The sequence below is a fragment of the Acipenser ruthenus genome, chromosome 1 (genome assembly GCF_902713425.1).
Source record: "Acipenser ruthenus chromosome 1, fAciRut3.2 maternal haplotype, whole genome shotgun sequence".
Lineage (NCBI taxonomy): Eukaryota > Metazoa > Chordata > Actinopteri > Acipenseriformes > Acipenseridae > Acipenser > Acipenser ruthenus.
This window is the reverse complement of record NC_081189.1, coordinates 11,696,472-11,715,230: the sequence shown is the minus strand read 5'-3', so window position 1 is coordinate 11,715,230 and position 18,759 is coordinate 11,696,472. Positions and strand designations below refer to the sequence as shown.

Sequence of the window (18,759 nt, the reverse complement as noted above, 5' to 3'; positions counted from 1 at the left end):
CCCACGGCCAGTATTCTGGAGGTGCTCATTTCAATGATTTAGATAAGCAGTTTTTTTTTGTCACACTTTAAACAAAGTAAACTAAACCATTATTTCTAGAACATTACTTTTATACTTACAGGTTGGGTGTGAGATGAGAAGAATAAATTCTTTGAGTAAATGGCAGCGATCTTCACATTGTATGCATTTTCCATGGTGTTCTCCAGCTTCACAGCGAATGATATCCTTCTGTTCTTAGTGCTGATGAGGAGTGGTGAAGGGCTACAAAATAACAAACTCAGTGTACACTCTGCCGTAATTCAGCTACTAACACAAGAGCTACACATTGCAAACCGTCCTTACCTGCTATCCAGATTCTTCTTCTGGACATTCAGCACGATATCGGACAAGCAGAGCTCATCTTCACCGCAGTCTTTAGAGAAGGGAATCTGAAATCACACAGAGTGTTACCCCTGTGATGGACAACCCTACCCCTACCCCTAACCCAACCCTACCCCAACCCCAACCCTAAACCTACCCCTAACCCAACTCTACCCCAAACCCAACCCTACCCCTAACCCAACCCTAACCCTACCCCTAACCCAACCCTAACCCTACCCCTAACCCAACCCAACCCTTACCCTTAAACCAACCCTACCCCTACCCCTAACCCAACCCTAACCTTAACCCTACCCCTACCCCTAACCCAACCCTACAACTACCCCAACCCTAACCCTAACCCTAACCCAACCCTACCCCTAACCCAACCCTACCCCTACCCCTAACCCAACCCTAACCCTACCCCTACCCCTAACCCAACCCTAACCCTAACCCAACCCTAACCATCTGAGTAGCTCTGGATTCTTTTTAGCTCTGCCAGCAGACTGCTGTTATGTAAATGCAGGTATATACTTGTATATTATTCTAACGTTGCCGATTGATTGGCTCTGTATTCCTGCTATAGAAGACTCACAGAGAACTCCCAGGAGTTGTGTCTGTACATGTCCAGCACAGGGCTGCTCTGAGGCTTCTCCAGGCCAACGTCAACACGCAGGCCAATGGAATTCACAAAGTCAGGCGCCTCCTGTTGACAAGGGAAACAGTGACATTTGTGGCAAGTTTCATTTTAGATTCACCTAGCATGATGTTTTTAAGATCTGTAAAGATCAACTGCAGTTATTATCAGCTGGTTTCAAAGACCCTGATCAGCGCCCATCTTGGACTATCCATTCTTACTTTAGGTAAGGAGGTCCTAGCTTGTGCTAATGGGGATCTGTGAAACCAGCTGTAAGGCATTTATATTTAGCAACAGGCCACATAAGATCTCCCCAGGATACACCAATGATGGCATTCTTGGCCTTCTTCAGCTGGTCTGGGGAAAGTCTTTCTTTACAGCTTGGGGCATTCCTTCCAGCACACAGACTGACAGCATGTAGTAAACTGATACCATTTTCACACAGAAATGCAGCTACTGTGCCGTCTCTGAAATCAAAATCAGAACACGTTTATTTGAAAGAGTATTGTACTGTTAGATGTTTACAATCACATATTCTACAAATAAAGTCCAGAAGGACGATATTGACGAAAAAACGCACCCCAACATGAACATTGGTTTGACCCACGGTTTGCACTATTATCAGAGATGTGTAAGCAACAGAAGATGCTGGTAGATTACAAAAACGATTAATTAAACTTAGGCTAGGTGGTTGTTAACTTAGTATGTTTCATTCTCTATTAATTAAATTATATTCATTGAAAAAGGCAAGAGAACCAGATTGTTATTATTTTTATTGTTTTGGTTTAATATAATATAGCAGGCTAATGTTTCTATTGAAGTAGGCTACAATATATTTTTTTTCATTAAAAAGTTGCCGTTGTTCTTTGTTGAAATTAATGTTGAGCTTTCATATTTTGTTGTGTACTCATTTAATCAAACCAAGTAGTGTAAGAAGTTGCTTGTATCGTTCATGACGTTTTTCAAACCAAGTAAGCTTATTTGTGTATAAAAAATGAGAACAGAGTTGCAGCCAGTGTCATCTTACTTAAAGGCACTCAAGCCGAAATCGTAAAGTAATTTAAAGTAGGCTACAAACGTGGCAGCGGACTGTCTCTCTTTAACGCGCATGCAAGAACTTGCCGACTTAATGCAACTGTGTTGAGATTTTAAAAAGAAAGCATTTTATGAGATTTTTAACTATAGGTATCGGCACTATGACTCAAGATCAGGCACAAATTAAGCACTATGCTATAGTGACGTGGCATGTTGACTTTGAAACCACACCCACTATAGCGCTTCAGTGGCGGTATAGCCTTTTACACAGGCAGTTATGATGGTTCAGTGCCGTCTCGGAACTACCTCGCGAGGTGGTTCAGAGACGTCATAAAATATGACGGTTCTCTGGCGGTATAAGCAATTCACACAGACCTATAAGCCGCTACAGTGACAGTTCTGAACCGTCATAACTCCTCTGTGTGAAAGCACCTTGAGACACATGGGTAGCTTATTCCAAATTATTGCAGATGACTAACAGATAATTCAATAATAAAATAGGATAGCATTTATTTTTCCAGATTTCCCCAACAAATCTATATTGAACCGTATAGGAATGGTTCTTTATCCCTGTAACATCAGACTCGGGTATAATTATGCTGTGGCCTGTGTGCCAGCCCAGTCCAACATCACGCTGTTTGCAGTACATTTCAGCACATACATGGTACAGAAAACTGAATTTTTCAGTCTTTAAAAAGTAAAATCACAACCCAAGTTTACGAGTAAGGGCACCCCCTGGGGAGTGAACAAATGGCGGCTTCAGTTTTTTGAAATGATAGATGCATTTAATATAAAATAATAGCCACAAAGAGAGGCTAAATATTTCCCCACTGACCTGAACATAAACCTTATGCTTAAAGCAAACTTCTGAGTTGCCGACTCCAATATTTTTCTGCAGGAGCCGGTCATTGCTTTCAGTAAATAAACCCCTGGAAGACACTCTAGAGGACTGGAGATCTGCGTCAAGCGTCGCATTGTATTGGATATCTAAGATGAATGAAGAACAGTTTTTCACAAACCAACATGAATGTTGGACTCTGACATTAACATTGAATGAGTTGTTTAGTAATGAAAATATGAACTTTATTAGAACCACTCCTCATGAGGATTATACCCTAGCCTCTGAAACTGCATGTCAATGACTTTCAATGTCATACAAACATATTCTAGACAATTTCAATGAAGCCAGAGGCCCAAAAATAAGCAAGCAATCATATTACGAGCACGGCCGGATTAACCCATCACTGGACCCTAGGCAAGCATACACTTGCAGGCCCCCTACCCCTGAACAAACAGCCACACACACATACACATACAAACATACATACATACACACACACACACACACACACACACACACACACACACACCTCTATATACATTATAGCCTTTATAACTAGACCTCCACCCTTTTACAACAGGTATAATTCGAAGTTATTATGAATGACTGAATGAATCTGACAGAAAATTAAACTGTAGGGGATGTGCTAAATACATTTCAAAATAAAACCGGAAAAAACTGAAGCCTGCGTTAAATCCTGTAGCACAGCTCGACAGTGACTTTTCCTGATTTACTGAAAAAAAACGCAACAGTTCAAACAAACAGGGAACACCATATGATAATAATTGCAAGCACCATACAGTAGTAAGAGAGATGTAAAACAGAAAGGACTCTTTAAAAGTGACAATTATTTGAATTATTCCAATTTCTTTATTATTGTTCTCCTTACCCACAGGTCCGGTGGCTGTTTTTGGCCTAAAGTGAGCCTTGAAGCAGACGCTTGCATTAAAACAGAACAGCCTCCTCCCGTTGAAGTCACAGTTCTTATTGAGGATACTGATCTTGTCTGGCGTAAAAGTGGCCTTTACCGTTACATCTGCTATACTTCGGGACCTAAAAAGAGAGAAAATGTATTTTGTACTTATTATTTCACAATGGCATGGCAGTTTCAGTACTGCTATACATTATGCCTGTTTTCTTCCTTGACCGAATGGCTGAAGGAATGCACTGTTTGTTGGAACAGACTTAATGAACTGAGAGAGAGAGAGTCCCCAGCTCCGGCGTGAGAGATGAGGTGTGTGAGGTCAGCCACTTACCAGAGTTGCACTACATTCCCATAGGCCCCGACCGATACGTCAGGAATGGAGTCTGCATTTAAATCTCCGTTGCCATCAAGAGACCTTCCAAAATACTGCAGCTTCTGGCTGATTTCTGAGCCAGATATTTTCTGCAAATACATTTCACAGGAAGTTGTGTCACTGCTGCAAACTAACAACAGGCAATACAAAGTTATTTTTGTAACGTTACGTCCTTCCACTGTGTGCAGATAACCTTTTTTTGAGTTTGTGTGTCTAATGCATTGTAGACTCAAGCAAAACGTTGTGTCTAGCACAGTGTAAAACTGTGTATTTTTGCAGAAAAGATTCCCTGAGCCAAAACTGTATTAGTATGGAAACAGATCCTTTCATTCAGTCAGTCTGTGCTCTTCTAATACAGGCCAGTGTTCTGACACGTTGAAGTTGCACTATGTACAGTATAAATAACTTCCCTTGCTTTATTGCTTGGTGAGTTTGAGCCTAATCCCCATCCAACAGACTATCCATTTAAGGCAGACCTAATTAGGCTTTTCAATTCAACATATCTGGGAAATTACATGCATATCGTACTTGTATTAACGTTAGGTTATTGACTTGCCACTGTTGCTTTTTTCCTGTTTTATTTAAATGTTTTTTTTTTTAAGTATGACTTTGTTTTATCTTTGCTTTTGCCAAACACCACAGACCACAGCGCCACATGCTGTGTTTCTATTGGCTGCTCTGGGTGTGGTGAATGACATATGGTGTGTTTCTATTGGCCGCTCTGGGTGTGCTGAATGACACATGCTGTGATTCTATTGGCTGCTCTGGGTGTGCTGAATGAGTCTCATAGAAAGCACATCTACTAAACTAGAGGAGAACAGAAGCACTGTACAGTAAGAGTACAGAACACAGTTCTTACCTGGGAACACACTGTCCTAATGGTTCTTTCATCTCCATTGTAAATGTAAATGGCACCTCTGTTCTCATCCTCCAAAGGAGCTCCTACTATGACATCACTGAACCCGTCTACATTGAGGTCAGGAACAGCAACAATAGCCATTCCAAAGCGAGCATTCTCACTATGTGATGGGCCTTGCAGAACCTCCCGCTGTCCTAAAATGCCCTGAAACACACACACATGCATACATATATACATATACATATACATATACATATACATAAAAACACTTAATTTAATGGCTTTGACAGGAGTCCTGCCTCCCCTATTTTTCAGTCCTGTACGTTTTCCTCAGGTTAGACACAGACAAAGATACCAAATTGGACAGAAATGTATGAATTGTGATTCATTTGAGAACACCATTGAGAAGTTACCCAGGTCCCCAGAGGTGAAAGGTCAATAATGTGTGTACTGTAGCTAAATGCTGGCACAGCAGTAAGCATAGAGGAGACAGGATTGGAAAGCAGTGTGCATACCTGTATTTCAGACTTAGTACTCACTTTATACCCAACAGGACAACAGGCTAAACACTCCTGTAGTTTATATTATTAGTTTTTTAGCAGACGCCTTTATCCAATGCGACTTACAGAGACTAGGGTGTGTGAACTATGCATCAGCTGCAGAGTCACTTACAATTACGTCTCACCCGAAAGACGGAGCACAAGAAGGTTAAGTGACTTGCTCAGGGTCACACAATGAGTCAGTAGCTGAAGTGGGATTTGAGCCGGGGACCTCCTGGTTACAAGCCCTTTTCTTTAACCACTGGACCACACAGCCTCCTAATATACATGTATGTGTTGCTACTAATGCACAATATTAACACATTAACCCCTCTTTGGAGATTCCAGTGGTAAAAAAAGCAATTTGATCTATGCATGATCTATTATGAGTAGCTGCTTTCTTTTATAAATATGAGTCACTACTTTTTGCAGTTGGCAAATGATTTTCTTGTGTTTTACTAATTACAGTTGGCACGTGAAGTCATTTACAGTTGCCACGTGACCAACAGGCTATAAGCTCCAGTGGTTTATACACATTTAAGTGTTTTAGTACTAATATGTGCAGGATAGTGTAACAAATAAACATATTAAATCACTTTGGGCAACTCCTGTAGTAAAATATAATAAAAGAAAATAAAAAGAATATCAGTAGTTTGTTTTTTCTTTTTCCAGTACTTACATAAATATGACCTGCTATTGTTTGCCGTTGGCAAACGATTTTCCTCTTTGAATTGCAGATCAAATGTATTGTAACACAGCTGTGCTTGTACACTATGTGGCAAACTACGGTAGGTGTGGCATTATTAATGCCTTTTTATGTGATGTTCAGGCCAGTGGGCAGCACAGCATAAACATACAGTATAATAATGCAGTATAAAGGTAAACTATACCTAAACCAAATCCTTATAGCAGCAGGAAATGTTGTTTTCCTACTGCACCCTTGCTCAATGTGAGAATAAGCTGAATTAGGTGTAACAATGAGAATACAGGGTAATACAAAAGAAGTCAGAATTAGCTACTGTGTAAGAGCTTCATAGGGAGAGAAGGATATTGGAAAATGCAGCATTAGCCCCATACAACTGAGATGGGCATGCAGTATAGATTGAAACCATGCATTGTTAAACACTGTGAACTGAGATGTGCATGCAGTATAGATTGAAACCCTGCATTGTTAAACACGGTGTGTGTGTGCATTTAAATAACACATTTTAAGTACTGTTTGTTTTACCTTACTGACTGAGAACATATAGACTCGTCCCACTTCCCTCTTCAAGTCGTTCATAAACATTGGAGCACCAACCAATAAAACATCCGATCGGGAGTCCTGGTTAACATCCACGGAGCAGAGGACACTGCCAAAATAGGAACCAATCTACAAAGAAATGACGGGGTAAGACTTCATAATAATACATGGACATTAAATAGAAACCAATCTACAAGGAAATGAGGGGGTAAGACTTCATAATAATACCTAGACAGATAGCTTGCACTCTTCCTGTGGAAAACAATGTATTCTACTGTACATGGAATCCTCTACAGGTATACTTTAATGTTCTACATAGCAACCTACTTGCAATATATATCTACCACACTCTAATAGCATGTGTTGTTCTTGGTGACTAATTAATTACAGCTGCCACTGAATGACTAGCAAACCTCTATATGATGCTTAGTGCAAAATCATCTGCACAATTCTATAACAACTGGGATTTGTTAGGTAAAAATAAAGCAAAACAAATACAATCCATATACAAAGCACATCAAGGGTTCCTACAAGCTGCACAGTATCACACTGTCACATGAAGCTCTTAGGCTAGTGCTCTATCCATGACTGCAGTGTTCAAGGAGCTGGTCCAACCTGTAGTAACTTTACAATCTACATCAATAATCCAAATAGCTGTCACAGTATTATTTTGATGTGCATAATACCAATACTATATAAATAATTCCAAAAGCTGTCACAGTATTATTTTGCTGTGCATAATACTTGCCTGCTCTCCTCTTTGTGACTGCACAACTGCAGGCTTGCCTTGCTTGTTTACAGTGTAAGTGATCACTTGGCCAGTATGGTTGGAACGGGGGGCTCCAGCAACATACAGCTCAGAGTCATCGCTCGTCAGCGTGGTCACTGAGTAACCTGGAGAGAAACAGTGACATTCAGCTGTTAACTGAGAGAGAGTCATCGCTCGTCAGTGTGGTCACTGAGTAACCTGGAGAGAAACAGACATTCAGCTGTTAACTGAGAGAGAGTCATCACTTGTCAGTGTGGTCACTGAGTCACCAGAGGCACTGAGAATCACCAGAGGCACTGAGAATCTGTCATCAAATACGGAGGTGATCACAAGGACCAAAAGCTTGCATATACTATTTCCCCTGAATGCATAAGGCTACTAAATATAGTTAATAAAGTACACCCAAGTGTACATAATAGGGGTGGGACGTGTGTTCTTTGTTTAACCTTCAGAAATGAGTTTTCATACGGCTGGTACACAATTCAGTGTGAAAGAAAGATCCCGCCTACCCAGTAAGGAGCTGTGATTCCTGTCCTCCAGGGTCTTCTGGAAGGTTTGTTCAGGGAATATATCGGATTTGCTGGCAGTCTTATGAACGACTGTGCCACTCCAGCCATAGGCTCCTACTGCCCCCAGCATCATTACATCCTGCAGGATACATGTGTTCAGAGCAGAGGCAGTAGTGGGGGAGGCTTCTATATAAAACTCTTTGAAGTTTACCCATTGCACCGATACAACCAGTTGAGTAATATATACCAACCCTTGTTCTTTTAAACCCCCACTTAAATGAAGAAGGCCTACTGTATATGTGACATGTTTGAAATGCTGGCCTGCTTTTTTCTTTGTATTTTTTGCTCAGGACCAGACTTTGGTTTTGTAAATGCAGTCTTTTGCAAAACAAAGGTGTGATTCTCTGTATGATATATAAACAAGGGTGTGATTCTCTGTATGACATGTAATAATGCATTTGAAGAATGTTTACAAACTCAAATGTTAAGTATACTTTCTGATAAAGTACACACAAATAAATAATTAATACATTGTAATTACATCTCTATCCTCAACATCTTTAAAAAGTATATAATAACTTTAAATATTTAATACAATTTCCCAAATTACATTATATTTGTCATATGGTACTTTTTAAAATGACCTATAAGGATAGCGGTTCTATAATTACACTGTAATCTTAGGGCTAGTTAGTTACAGTGTGCACAGTAGTCCAACCACTAGATGCAGAGTAAGAGAGGCTAAATCTTCATGTTTTAATAGAATTGAAACTCACCGTTTTGTTTGAGTAGTAGGCACTAAACCCAACCTGGGACATTTCCATTTGGATTTCACCACCTGTACCAGTTCCTAGCATCAGACATTTATATATAGTTAAAATAGAGCTGGTAAGCAATTGACAGCGTACATTCAGTATACAGGAATGTTCATTCTCAAATGCATCATTGTGTTTCTAAAAGCATTAAATTCATTAAAGTTAAAAACAAAAAAAAAATCTTCCATCAGAAAAATAATAAAATAATGAAGTAATTGAGCTGAGAGTGAAGATCAGAGATTCAGAGATTCAGTGTTAAAATAATGAAGTAATTGAGCTGAGAGTGAAGATCAGAGATTCAGAGATTCAGTGTTAAAATAATGAAGTAATTGAGCTGAGAGTGAAGATCAGAGATTAAGAGATTCTGTGTTAAAATAATGAAGTAATTGAGCTGAGAGTGAAGATCAGAGATTAAGAGATTCGGTGTTAAAATAATGAAGTAATTGAGCTGAGAGTGAAGATCAGAGATTAAGAGATTCAGTGTTAAAATAATGAAGTAATTGAGCTGAGAGTGAAGATCAGAGATTAAGAGATTCGGTGTTAAAATAATGAAGTAATTGAGCTGAGAGTGAAGATCAGAGATTAAGAGATTCGGTGTTAAAATAATGAAGTAATTGAGCTGAGAGTGAAGATCAGAGATTAAGAGATTCAGTGTTAAAATAATGAAGTAATTGAGCTGAGAGTGAAGATCAGAGATTAAGAGATTCAGTGTTAAAATAATGAAGTAATTGAGCTGAGAGTGAAGATCAGAGATTCAGAGATTCGGTGTTAAAATAATGAAGTAATTGAGCTGAGAGTGAAGATCAGAGATTAAGAGATTCGGTGTTAAAATAATGAAGTAATTGAGCTGAGAGTGAAGATCAGAGATTCAGTGTAAAAGTAACAAAGGAGTGAAGTTCAGAGATTCAGTGTAAAAGTAATGAAAGCGTGAACTTCAGAGATTCAATGTAAAAGTAATGAAGTAATTGAGCTGAGAGTGAAGATCAGAGATTCAGTGTAAAAGTAATGAAGGAGTGTGTTACGGGTGTTATCGGTTTTTTATATACAGGTAAATACAGCTATAGCCAAAAGTTTTGCATCACCAAAATTTTTAGGATTGAGACCTAATTTAAAAAAAATACGTATATGAACTTTTATTTAACATCATGTAATCAAAGAACCTGCAAAATGAAATCACAAAAGTCTAGCGGAAGTCATAATAGTAGTACAGAATTTCAAGTTAGATTTCGAAATGTCACATGTTTAAAATAATTGCAGTTTTTTGTTAAGTATATGGAAAACTACAAAGCGGTACATAATTCAATATGTTAATGTAACATTATTCAGCAGGTTTTATTCGACTTTAGAAGCTAAATTAGTTCATTCTATAGGAAAATGCAAAACTTTTGGCCAGAGCTGTACATGCTCAACATGTACAGTAATGTTAAAACACAGCCTGAAAGAACAATGACAGTGGAGCTGATGCTCTGCTTCCCTTACCTTCAATGTTAAAGATGCGCTCCCCCAGCGTCCCGGCAATCTCTGACAGGGCTGCTTCAGCAGATACATTGAAAAAGTACCGCTCTGTCGGAGAGCTGGCGATTGACTTGATTTCATTAATGAGGTTCTTAGTATCAATGTCGTTTCTGATATAATAGCCAAGGACCTGGACAAGGAAAAACACACCATGCTTTACTAGACCCCCGGTGCCTTCAGATAGACGATCCAGCATTGAGCTGCCTGCTATCACCGTTCTGCTATGTTTCAATACAATAATACATATAGGAACGAAAAGTATTCATCACAAGTATTGACACCCACTCAGTCGTTATCTTTGTTATCATAGCTTCTTGACAGCTTGTCACAACATATATGAGATTTCAACTGCTCAATATGTGCACCCAGGTGGAATACAAGAACTCTGAGACACAGCCATGGTTTTCTGTGTGCTCTGCAGTGTAGCGTTTGCAATACATCGCCAGGGGTGTTGGGACATTAGAATATGACTAGAGGCATTGGTCCTAAACCCAGCTTGGGCCATTTCCAATTGGATTTCACCACCTTCACTGAAACACAGGAGCGAAGGGATCATCCCAGGATAGACACAATACAGAGTAACCAGTGTGCAAACTGTCTTAAACTGTAACTTCATGGCTGGACATTTGAAAATTAATGTAGTTCTGCTGTGTAAGTCACAAGGATCCAAGCAAGTACAACGTAACTAACTAATATACAGGATAACTTTACTATAACTAACCCCCATGGGACCTGGAGAAATGTTCGTTATATCAGGGTGTTCAGTATAATAGGGTTTGGCATTTTTCTGTATCAGAATAACACACCTGACACTGGTGAAAGTTCAGTGTCAGTTAGTACTGAGATCGTTGTATCTGTGTCGATCCTGTACGTGGTCGTACTAATAGGGCTAATTTGCATTGAAAAAAACGGTTCTTGTTGGAATCGTTAAAAACGGGTGTTTGTTATAAGAAGGGTTTGTTATAGTGAAGTTAGCCTGCAATATATATTGTAACATAATGTAGGTCCCTTCATCTGGTGAATGTGGATGAGATTTAAACAGTATAAAGTATAAGAAATCACCTTCTGAAAAGGACCAGCTGAAAATGACAATGAATGTTGTATAAAAATAATAATAAATTGAGAGAAACAAACATTGTCTACTTACAGCAATACCAAACCTAGTGATCTGAGCCTTCTCACAAGCACCAATGACGTTGTCCCTAATTGAGTAATCATGGGATTCTCCATCAGTCACAACAACCATCACTTTAGCAGCACCAGGACGACCACCGTTTGATGGCAAGAAGGCGTGTGATCTGCAAACACAGAGAAACAAAGGTGAATTCGGGACAAGCAGGATATAGGCAAGTTAAAAAGCAGTCCTCACTGCTTTCTATATCGTTACTTCTCTGTCTTAGCAAGGTTGTTTATGTTTCAAACACAAATGAAAAGGCTGTAATCCCCCTTTCAATAGAGTAATAGCATTATTATTATTATTTATTATTATTTATTTCTTAGCTGACGCCCTTATCCAGGGCGACTTACAATTGTTACATTATTTTTACATACAATTACCCATTTATACAGTTGGGTTTTTACTGGAGCAATCTAGGTAAAGTACCTTGCTCAAGGGCACAGCAGCAGTGTCCCCACCGGGGATTGAACCCACGACCCTCCGGTCAAGAGTCCAGAGCCCTAACCACTACTCCACACTGCTGCCCACTGCCCAGCATTCTCACAAGCTTGTTCAATAATGTACTTCCTGTGCAGCGAGCCTCACACTCACAGTGAGGTCAGGAGGGGTGAACAGGAATGGATCTGCACAGCACTAAATACAACAGCAACACGCCAGCAGAGCACTGTGCTGACAGCTTGTCTTTCTGCCTCCTGGTAAACGCGGGTTATCAGATAGAGTTCTCTCTGACCACCAGCGCTGAATGGTTTTCATTCTTTCATCCATCCATATTGCAGCTCACACTGGAATTGGAGGAGCTCATGTACAAATGTGCTTTGATTTGCCAGGGACTGGCTCGTTTGCAGCTTACACTTTGGAGAAGCGCAGGTTTAATTACCTGGCAAAGTCAATGGCCCTGAAGGTATTTGTTTGGTCCCCCAACTTCTGGTTTATGTTGGATGCAGCAGTAATCAGCTTTTCTTTGCTTGTGTAGTCGTTCAATCTGAATTCAAAATCTGGGTCGACTGCATACTGTATGATGCTAACCTGAGAGGAGCACATGAAAAAAAAAAAAGTTCTTAACAACGCTGCTTTAGTTCTTAGATATTCCTCTCCTAGCAATCCATTCCTGGACGCTTTCAAGAAAGTTTGGGGAAATAGTAAATGAAGCCAAACTATAACGCACAAAAAAAGACAATTTATAATGTACATCCTGGCATGCAGTCAATCCATATTAAATAGATTTTATCAGTGTTCATTCTTTGGTAGAGTTATTTAACAATTACACCCATTTATACAAATCAACAAGTAATCACATTTACATACCTGAGCATCGTTTGGACCAATATTTAATCCTTGCAATAATTTTTTGAGAAAAGACTGGATCGGTGGCCATGGCCAAATACTGTTGGAGCCGTCTAACACAATTGCAATATCCATGGGACCCCCACATGCTGTAATACAGACATTATATCAGCATTCAGTGCAATATCCATGGGACCCCCACACACTGTAATACAGACATTATATCAGCATTCAGAGCAATATCCATGGGACCCCCACACACTGTAATACAGACATTATATCAGCATTCAGTGCAATATCAATGGGACCCCCACACACTGTAATACAGACATTATATCAGCATTCAGTGCAATATCAATGGGACCCCCACACACTGTAATACAGACATTATATCAGCCTTCAGGACAAGCTCATCTCTAAGTATTTAAATATAATTGGCTGGCTACTTTAAAAATAAAAAAAGGTTTAACATCACAGGTACATTACAGGTACAGTAAGTCAGGTTATATTACTTACATTCTTTGTGATTATTTATTAAGCACTGCTTGTCCCTCTGTACCAATTTCTATGGTACCTGGTGACTAACTCTGATAACGGTTTCTATGTAGTTGTCAAAGCCTGTTAAGCAGCCTGCCTAACATTACTTTGTGATTTCCACTGGGCTGGGGATCTTACTGATGGTATATAAGCACTGTGTGCCATGTCTCCAGCATCATTACTTTGTGAGTTCCACTGGGCTGGGGATCTTACTGATGGTATGTAAGCACTGTGTGCCATGTCTCCAGCATCATTATATAGTGAGTTCCACTGGGCTGGGGATCTTACTGATGGTATGTAAGCACTGTGTGCCATGTCTCCAGCATCATTACTTTGTGAGTTCCTCTGGGCTGGGGATCTTACTGATGGTATATAAGCACTGTGTGCCATGTCTCCAGCATCATTACTTTGTGAGTTCCACTGGGCTGGGGATCTTACTGATGGTATGTAAGCACTGTGTGCCATGTCTCCAGCATCATTACTTTGTGAGTTCCACTGGGCTGGGGATCTTACTGATGGTATGTAAGCACTGTGTGCCATGTCTCCAGCATCATTACTTTGTGAGTTCCACTGGGCTGGGGATCTTACTGATGGTATGTAAGCACTGTGTGCCATGTCTCCAGCATCATTAATTTGTGAGTTCCACTGGGCTGGGGATCTTACTGATGGTATGTAAGCACTGTGTGCCATGTCTCCAGCATCATTACTTTGTGATTTCCACTGGGCTGGGGATCTTACTGATGGTATGTAAGCACTGTGTGCCATGTCTCCAGCATCATTACTTTGTGAGTTCCACTGGGCTGGGGATCTTACTGATGGTATGTAAGCACTGTGTGCCATGTCTCCAGCATCATTACTTTGTGAGTTCCACTGGGCTGGGGATCTTACTGATGGTATATAAGCACTGTGTGCCATGTCTCCAGCATCATTACTTTGTGAGTTCCACTGGGCTGGTGAGCTTACTGATGGTATGTAAGCACTGTGTGCCATGTCTCCAGCATCATTACTTAGTGAGTTCCACTGGGCTGGGGAGCTTACTGATCGTATATAAACATTGTGTGCCATGTCTCCAGCAGCACCTACTTTGTATTGCAGGAGCAAAGCTCTGTACTGAAGTGAAGGAGGGGCCGACGTCCGAGCAGATTCCAGTAGGGAAGTACTGGTTGCCACACTGCTGTGTCCACAGTGGCCCACACGTCTGGAAAACAAGCACAAATTAATATATATATATATGCATGTATCACAATAGAAACCTAATGGACAGACTGGGCTAATCAGTGTTCAAGTAGCAGCATCTGGAACTTTACAGCTCCCACTGCGTCACTTATTAATGCTTAAATAAGAGGACAGTTTATTTATTTTTTTACTACTGTTTCAAAAACAGTGCCTTCTCTCATGAGATGGTATTGCGTTTGAGATCTGTGCTGATTGTTTAAAATGAACCAGAGCTCTGGAGATCTTAATGTTCTGTTAAAAGGGTAAAGCAAATGTGTGCTTGTGATGACATTGACAATCACACGTCTGCTCCTTACATAATGTCTGATTACTGTAACGTTTACTCCCAGATCACATTTAAAATCACTGCAGCACAATTATTACCATAAATCCATTTTTGTTAGAATTCCGAGCAAGGGTCAAGCCGAGACTCATGTTGATTTTTATCTCTGTCACAGTGGAGATCGTTGTGTTGTCTGAAAGAGAAAACAAAAAAGCTGTATTTCCTTCTTTCTTATAGAGTGTACTTCTGCAGCTCACCAACACTAAACATGGCACCACAAGTGCATGCCATTCTAATGAACCTGTGCTGCACTACCACATAATGCAGGTCTCACATGTTCTGTTTTGAAAGAAGCCTGTGTTAAAAGTGAAGCTCTGAGTTTGTCTTAATTCTAGACTGTTCCTAATGCTACAGCAACGAGAACACTACAGCTTGCATGTCTGCCCAGACTGAGGAAGAGACATTCCCTACGCTGGCTCTGAAAGCCACAAAGAGCGGATTCAGTAAACCAATACTCTCCAGGGGCATGGTACTGTATGTATTTGCATTGTAACCTTTTACTGCCCTGTAACACCTGTAAGTCGCCTTGGATCATCATAATAATAAAGGGCTTATAGAATGATAATTTTGCTGATACTGTGGCATGTATTGTCTTTGGATGCCATCCTGGTGCGTTGCCTGTACAGTGGAGGACTCAGGGGAATAAGGAGCGCATATCCACGATATAATATTATTTAATCAGGAAGCGTTTCTGGAGTTTCCTCTGGCATTATGTAACCTTCTAGAATCCAGGTTAAATCTAGAAACCCACAACCCCTGCGGCAGCTTGCTGCCTGATCGCATTCCCAGACATCTCACACGTCAGCTCCCCCTTGTGTCCGACACAAGCTTGAACTATTTCACTTTCCGGTTTGCAGCTGTTGGGGATTTGAAGCCTTGCAATCCCCAAACATATTTTCTATTCTGGCATTCCTGATTAAAATAATCAAATCTTTCATGGTCATATCCATGGGAAAATTCAGCACCATTGAGTATCTTCAGGGAGTGAGCAATACATTCTCTTCAGCAATATAGCATCTTCAAATAAAATACCATTACAACACAGAAATACAATACAATAGAAATACAAACTAGAATTCACTATTACCATAATGTATGCTTGTTTCATATTGAAAATTACAATGTTATTATGCATAGTTACAATGTACTTAATTTGTAAAAATGTTTGCATGATATAAACCTATTCCTAACCTTAACTCTAAACCTAACCCTAACCCTAACCCGAACCCTAACCCACCTAACCCCCCTAAATCCAAGGGTTGATTTTGGTCAACATATATCAAAATCATTGGCTACCTTAAAAAGTTTTTTTTTTGGTTACAGTTAAACAATCTCCCATTTAAACCACAAGGAGCCCACTTCTTTTCTAAATCTCCATCCTGTATCACATCTAAACATTTAGGAAAGTTACACCGCACTGCAATCTACTGTGTGCGTGTCTACAGTGTGTGTTGGCCTGATGTGGGACGATGTATAGAAATACAAGCCAAGGATTGGACTGACAAAAGAATACAAGGAATTGCCTCGTTACACTGCACCAAGAATTTCTGGTACAATGAGGCGGCAACAAAGTGTGGTTGTTTCCTGTTTCCCAGGCTTCCATTGTGCTCATTTGTTGTATTTAAAAGGCGTGCTTACTCTGTAAATGCAGTCTGTCGCATGTGGTTCTGGATTGGTGCAATGGGCACTTGTATACGTCTCCCATCCTGTTCTGTGTGTAGCCACTCCAGGGGGAGCCAACCAGCAACCTGGAAAGAAAAGAGGCACTTCACCAGGGGTATGGATTCCCTTCATATTCTATCAACATGTGATATAATGCAGAAACATAGTGTATGCACTTAGAGACTTTGACCTTGCAATCTTACAAACTGCATGTGTAACAAATGCAACAAAATGAACACATAGCAACTCACAACAAGGCTTTAAGGAATGTTTTTTTAACAAATGTTTTTTTTTTTTTTAAACTCATCTTGATAAATTAGATCAAGCTTGTAGTCCAAAGTTCATTCTCATTATTAATTAAGCACTGTTTAATTTTTACAAGACTATAAAACAATTCCTTAAAACAACCCTAAAAACTCTGTCAATTATTATTACCCATATACTGTGCTGTTGCTGTTTTCATCCGTACTAATTCAGTTGCATCACAGAATACTTGAGGCACCACCTGCTTAGCCTCTGCTTATAGCCAGCATTGTTTATCCAAGATTTACTCTTTTAACTTTCCCTTGCAGAACTAAGCCTTTTAATCCCTGTGGAAATAATGAAAACCTCCATCTCTTCTGCCTCAATGCTGATTGTGTCAAACACTTCAAAACAGTTTTCTATAAACTCAGATCCTCCAGGCTGCAGACTTCACTCCTAATTATGATGTGTATTTTAGAGATCAAATCTAAGGACCAGCCTACTCTGCATTCAGCATCCCTAAGTACAAATTTCAAACCTATAATTTAATAAATAAAATGCGTCATTTCACCTAATCACACCCTTTGAGATACTATGGTCTGAAATAAAATGAATTGAATTGACCCCGGCCTATTGAAAAACAGCAAAGAGTCGACCCCAGAGCTTGAAGTTTGCTCTAAACAGTATGTGGAAGCGTTGGTTTGGGTCAATAAACTCAAAAGCATGAAAAATCTCAAGATGAGAAATTAGACCTGAATGAAACCCAGCATATTTTCAAAATGTAATCTCCAGTCTTTAATTAACTCTCTTTATTGTGAAGGGAAGAAAATACCAAGCTACAGAATGAGAAGCAAACACCTTGGAAATACGCTCTGCATCGACTTGAAATAAAAAAAGAAAACCAACACTAAAGCACAAACACAATGCTAACTCTGTATTGTTTCATCATGCCAGAATCACAAGGAAATGACGTGACGCTCATAGAAATCCCCACGAGTCACCTTGTCTGCTCCCCAGAGACAAAGCGCTTAGTATATTGCATATTCTGTGTCAGCTTCAATGGCATGTATTTACTCTGCACACAAAATAAACATAATATTCAAGTATAAACCGTGGACTTTGATCCATCCCACTGCTTCCTGTGTGAAACGAGTCAAACCTTTAATCCTTTTAACTAAACAGATCCTCACAACTAGTTTCATTTTGACTAACTTACTGATAACCCAGACCACCCTGAATGACACATAATGAATGTAGTGATACTGCAGGATAACTGGAACAAGCCCACGGATCAAACCATGCTGTACATGTCACAGGGGATTTCTCAAGAGAGCTGGTCATCAATGCGTGTTGCTGTGTTCCAATAGCGGTGCCGGATTCCGAGACTTCAAGCACCTCCGATGACATCACAATCCATTCTTCCAAGCCTAAACAAGCCTGACTGCTGCTGATGTTTACATCTCTTTGAATTGACTATCAAGAAGCAGGAGGACTCGTCTGGACTTGTGATTAACACGATTCAAATGCTTAATATAACACAGACAGTTTACTATGAATCAGATTAGAAAAATTTCAAAACCAGAAGCTTGATGCAGCACACATGTCAAAGTAAAAAGTAATGGGATGTTGCTATTTTTACCTGTCTGTATGTGAGATTCGTAAACATATACCATGTTTAAAAGCTGCAAAGAACGCATAGATTCAATCTGGACCATGGTTCTAAATACACAGATTACAATTTTCTGGTACATTTTCTGGTAACACTTTAAATTAAGTGTCTCTAATTACTGTGTATTTACATAGTAGTTACTTAGTAAATGCATGTGTACTTACACATAATTACAATGTTATTATGCATAGTTACAATGTAAATAACCTATC

The 18,759-nt window shown here is 39.8% G+C and overlaps 1 protein-coding gene across 1 annotated transcript in view; it reads right to left on the bottom strand.

Moving 5' to 3' along the window:
* The window catches only part of LOC117403811 (integrin alpha-2-like), a 52,821-nt gene that overhangs the window by 13,232 nt on the left and 20,830 nt on the right, over nt 1-18,759 (bottom strand). Inside the window, exons 3-20 of the mRNA XM_059000189.1 lie at nt 16,612-16,721; nt 15,015-15,106; nt 14,499-14,613; nt 12,900-13,027; nt 12,472-12,620; nt 11,565-11,715; nt 10,382-10,547; nt 8,864-8,937; nt 8,088-8,226; nt 7,558-7,703; nt 6,795-6,938; nt 5,028-5,231; nt 4,127-4,257; nt 3,760-3,923; nt 2,865-3,016; nt 953-1,063; nt 343-428; nt 120-261 (exon numbers count right to left, since the gene is read on the bottom strand). Of these exons, the coding sequence (XP_058856172.1) occupies nt 120-261; nt 343-428; nt 953-1,063; nt 2,865-3,016; nt 3,760-3,923; nt 4,127-4,257; nt 5,028-5,231; nt 6,795-6,938; nt 7,558-7,703; nt 8,088-8,226; nt 8,864-8,937; nt 10,382-10,547; nt 11,565-11,715; nt 12,472-12,620; nt 12,900-13,027; nt 14,499-14,613; nt 15,015-15,106; nt 16,612-16,721 (2,404 nt within the window). The remainder of the gene's footprint in view (nt 1-119; nt 262-342; nt 429-952; nt 1,064-2,864; nt 3,017-3,759; nt 3,924-4,126; nt 4,258-5,027; nt 5,232-6,794; nt 6,939-7,557; nt 7,704-8,087; nt 8,227-8,863; nt 8,938-10,381; nt 10,548-11,564; nt 11,716-12,471; nt 12,621-12,899; nt 13,028-14,498; nt 14,614-15,014; nt 15,107-16,611; nt 16,722-18,759) is intronic.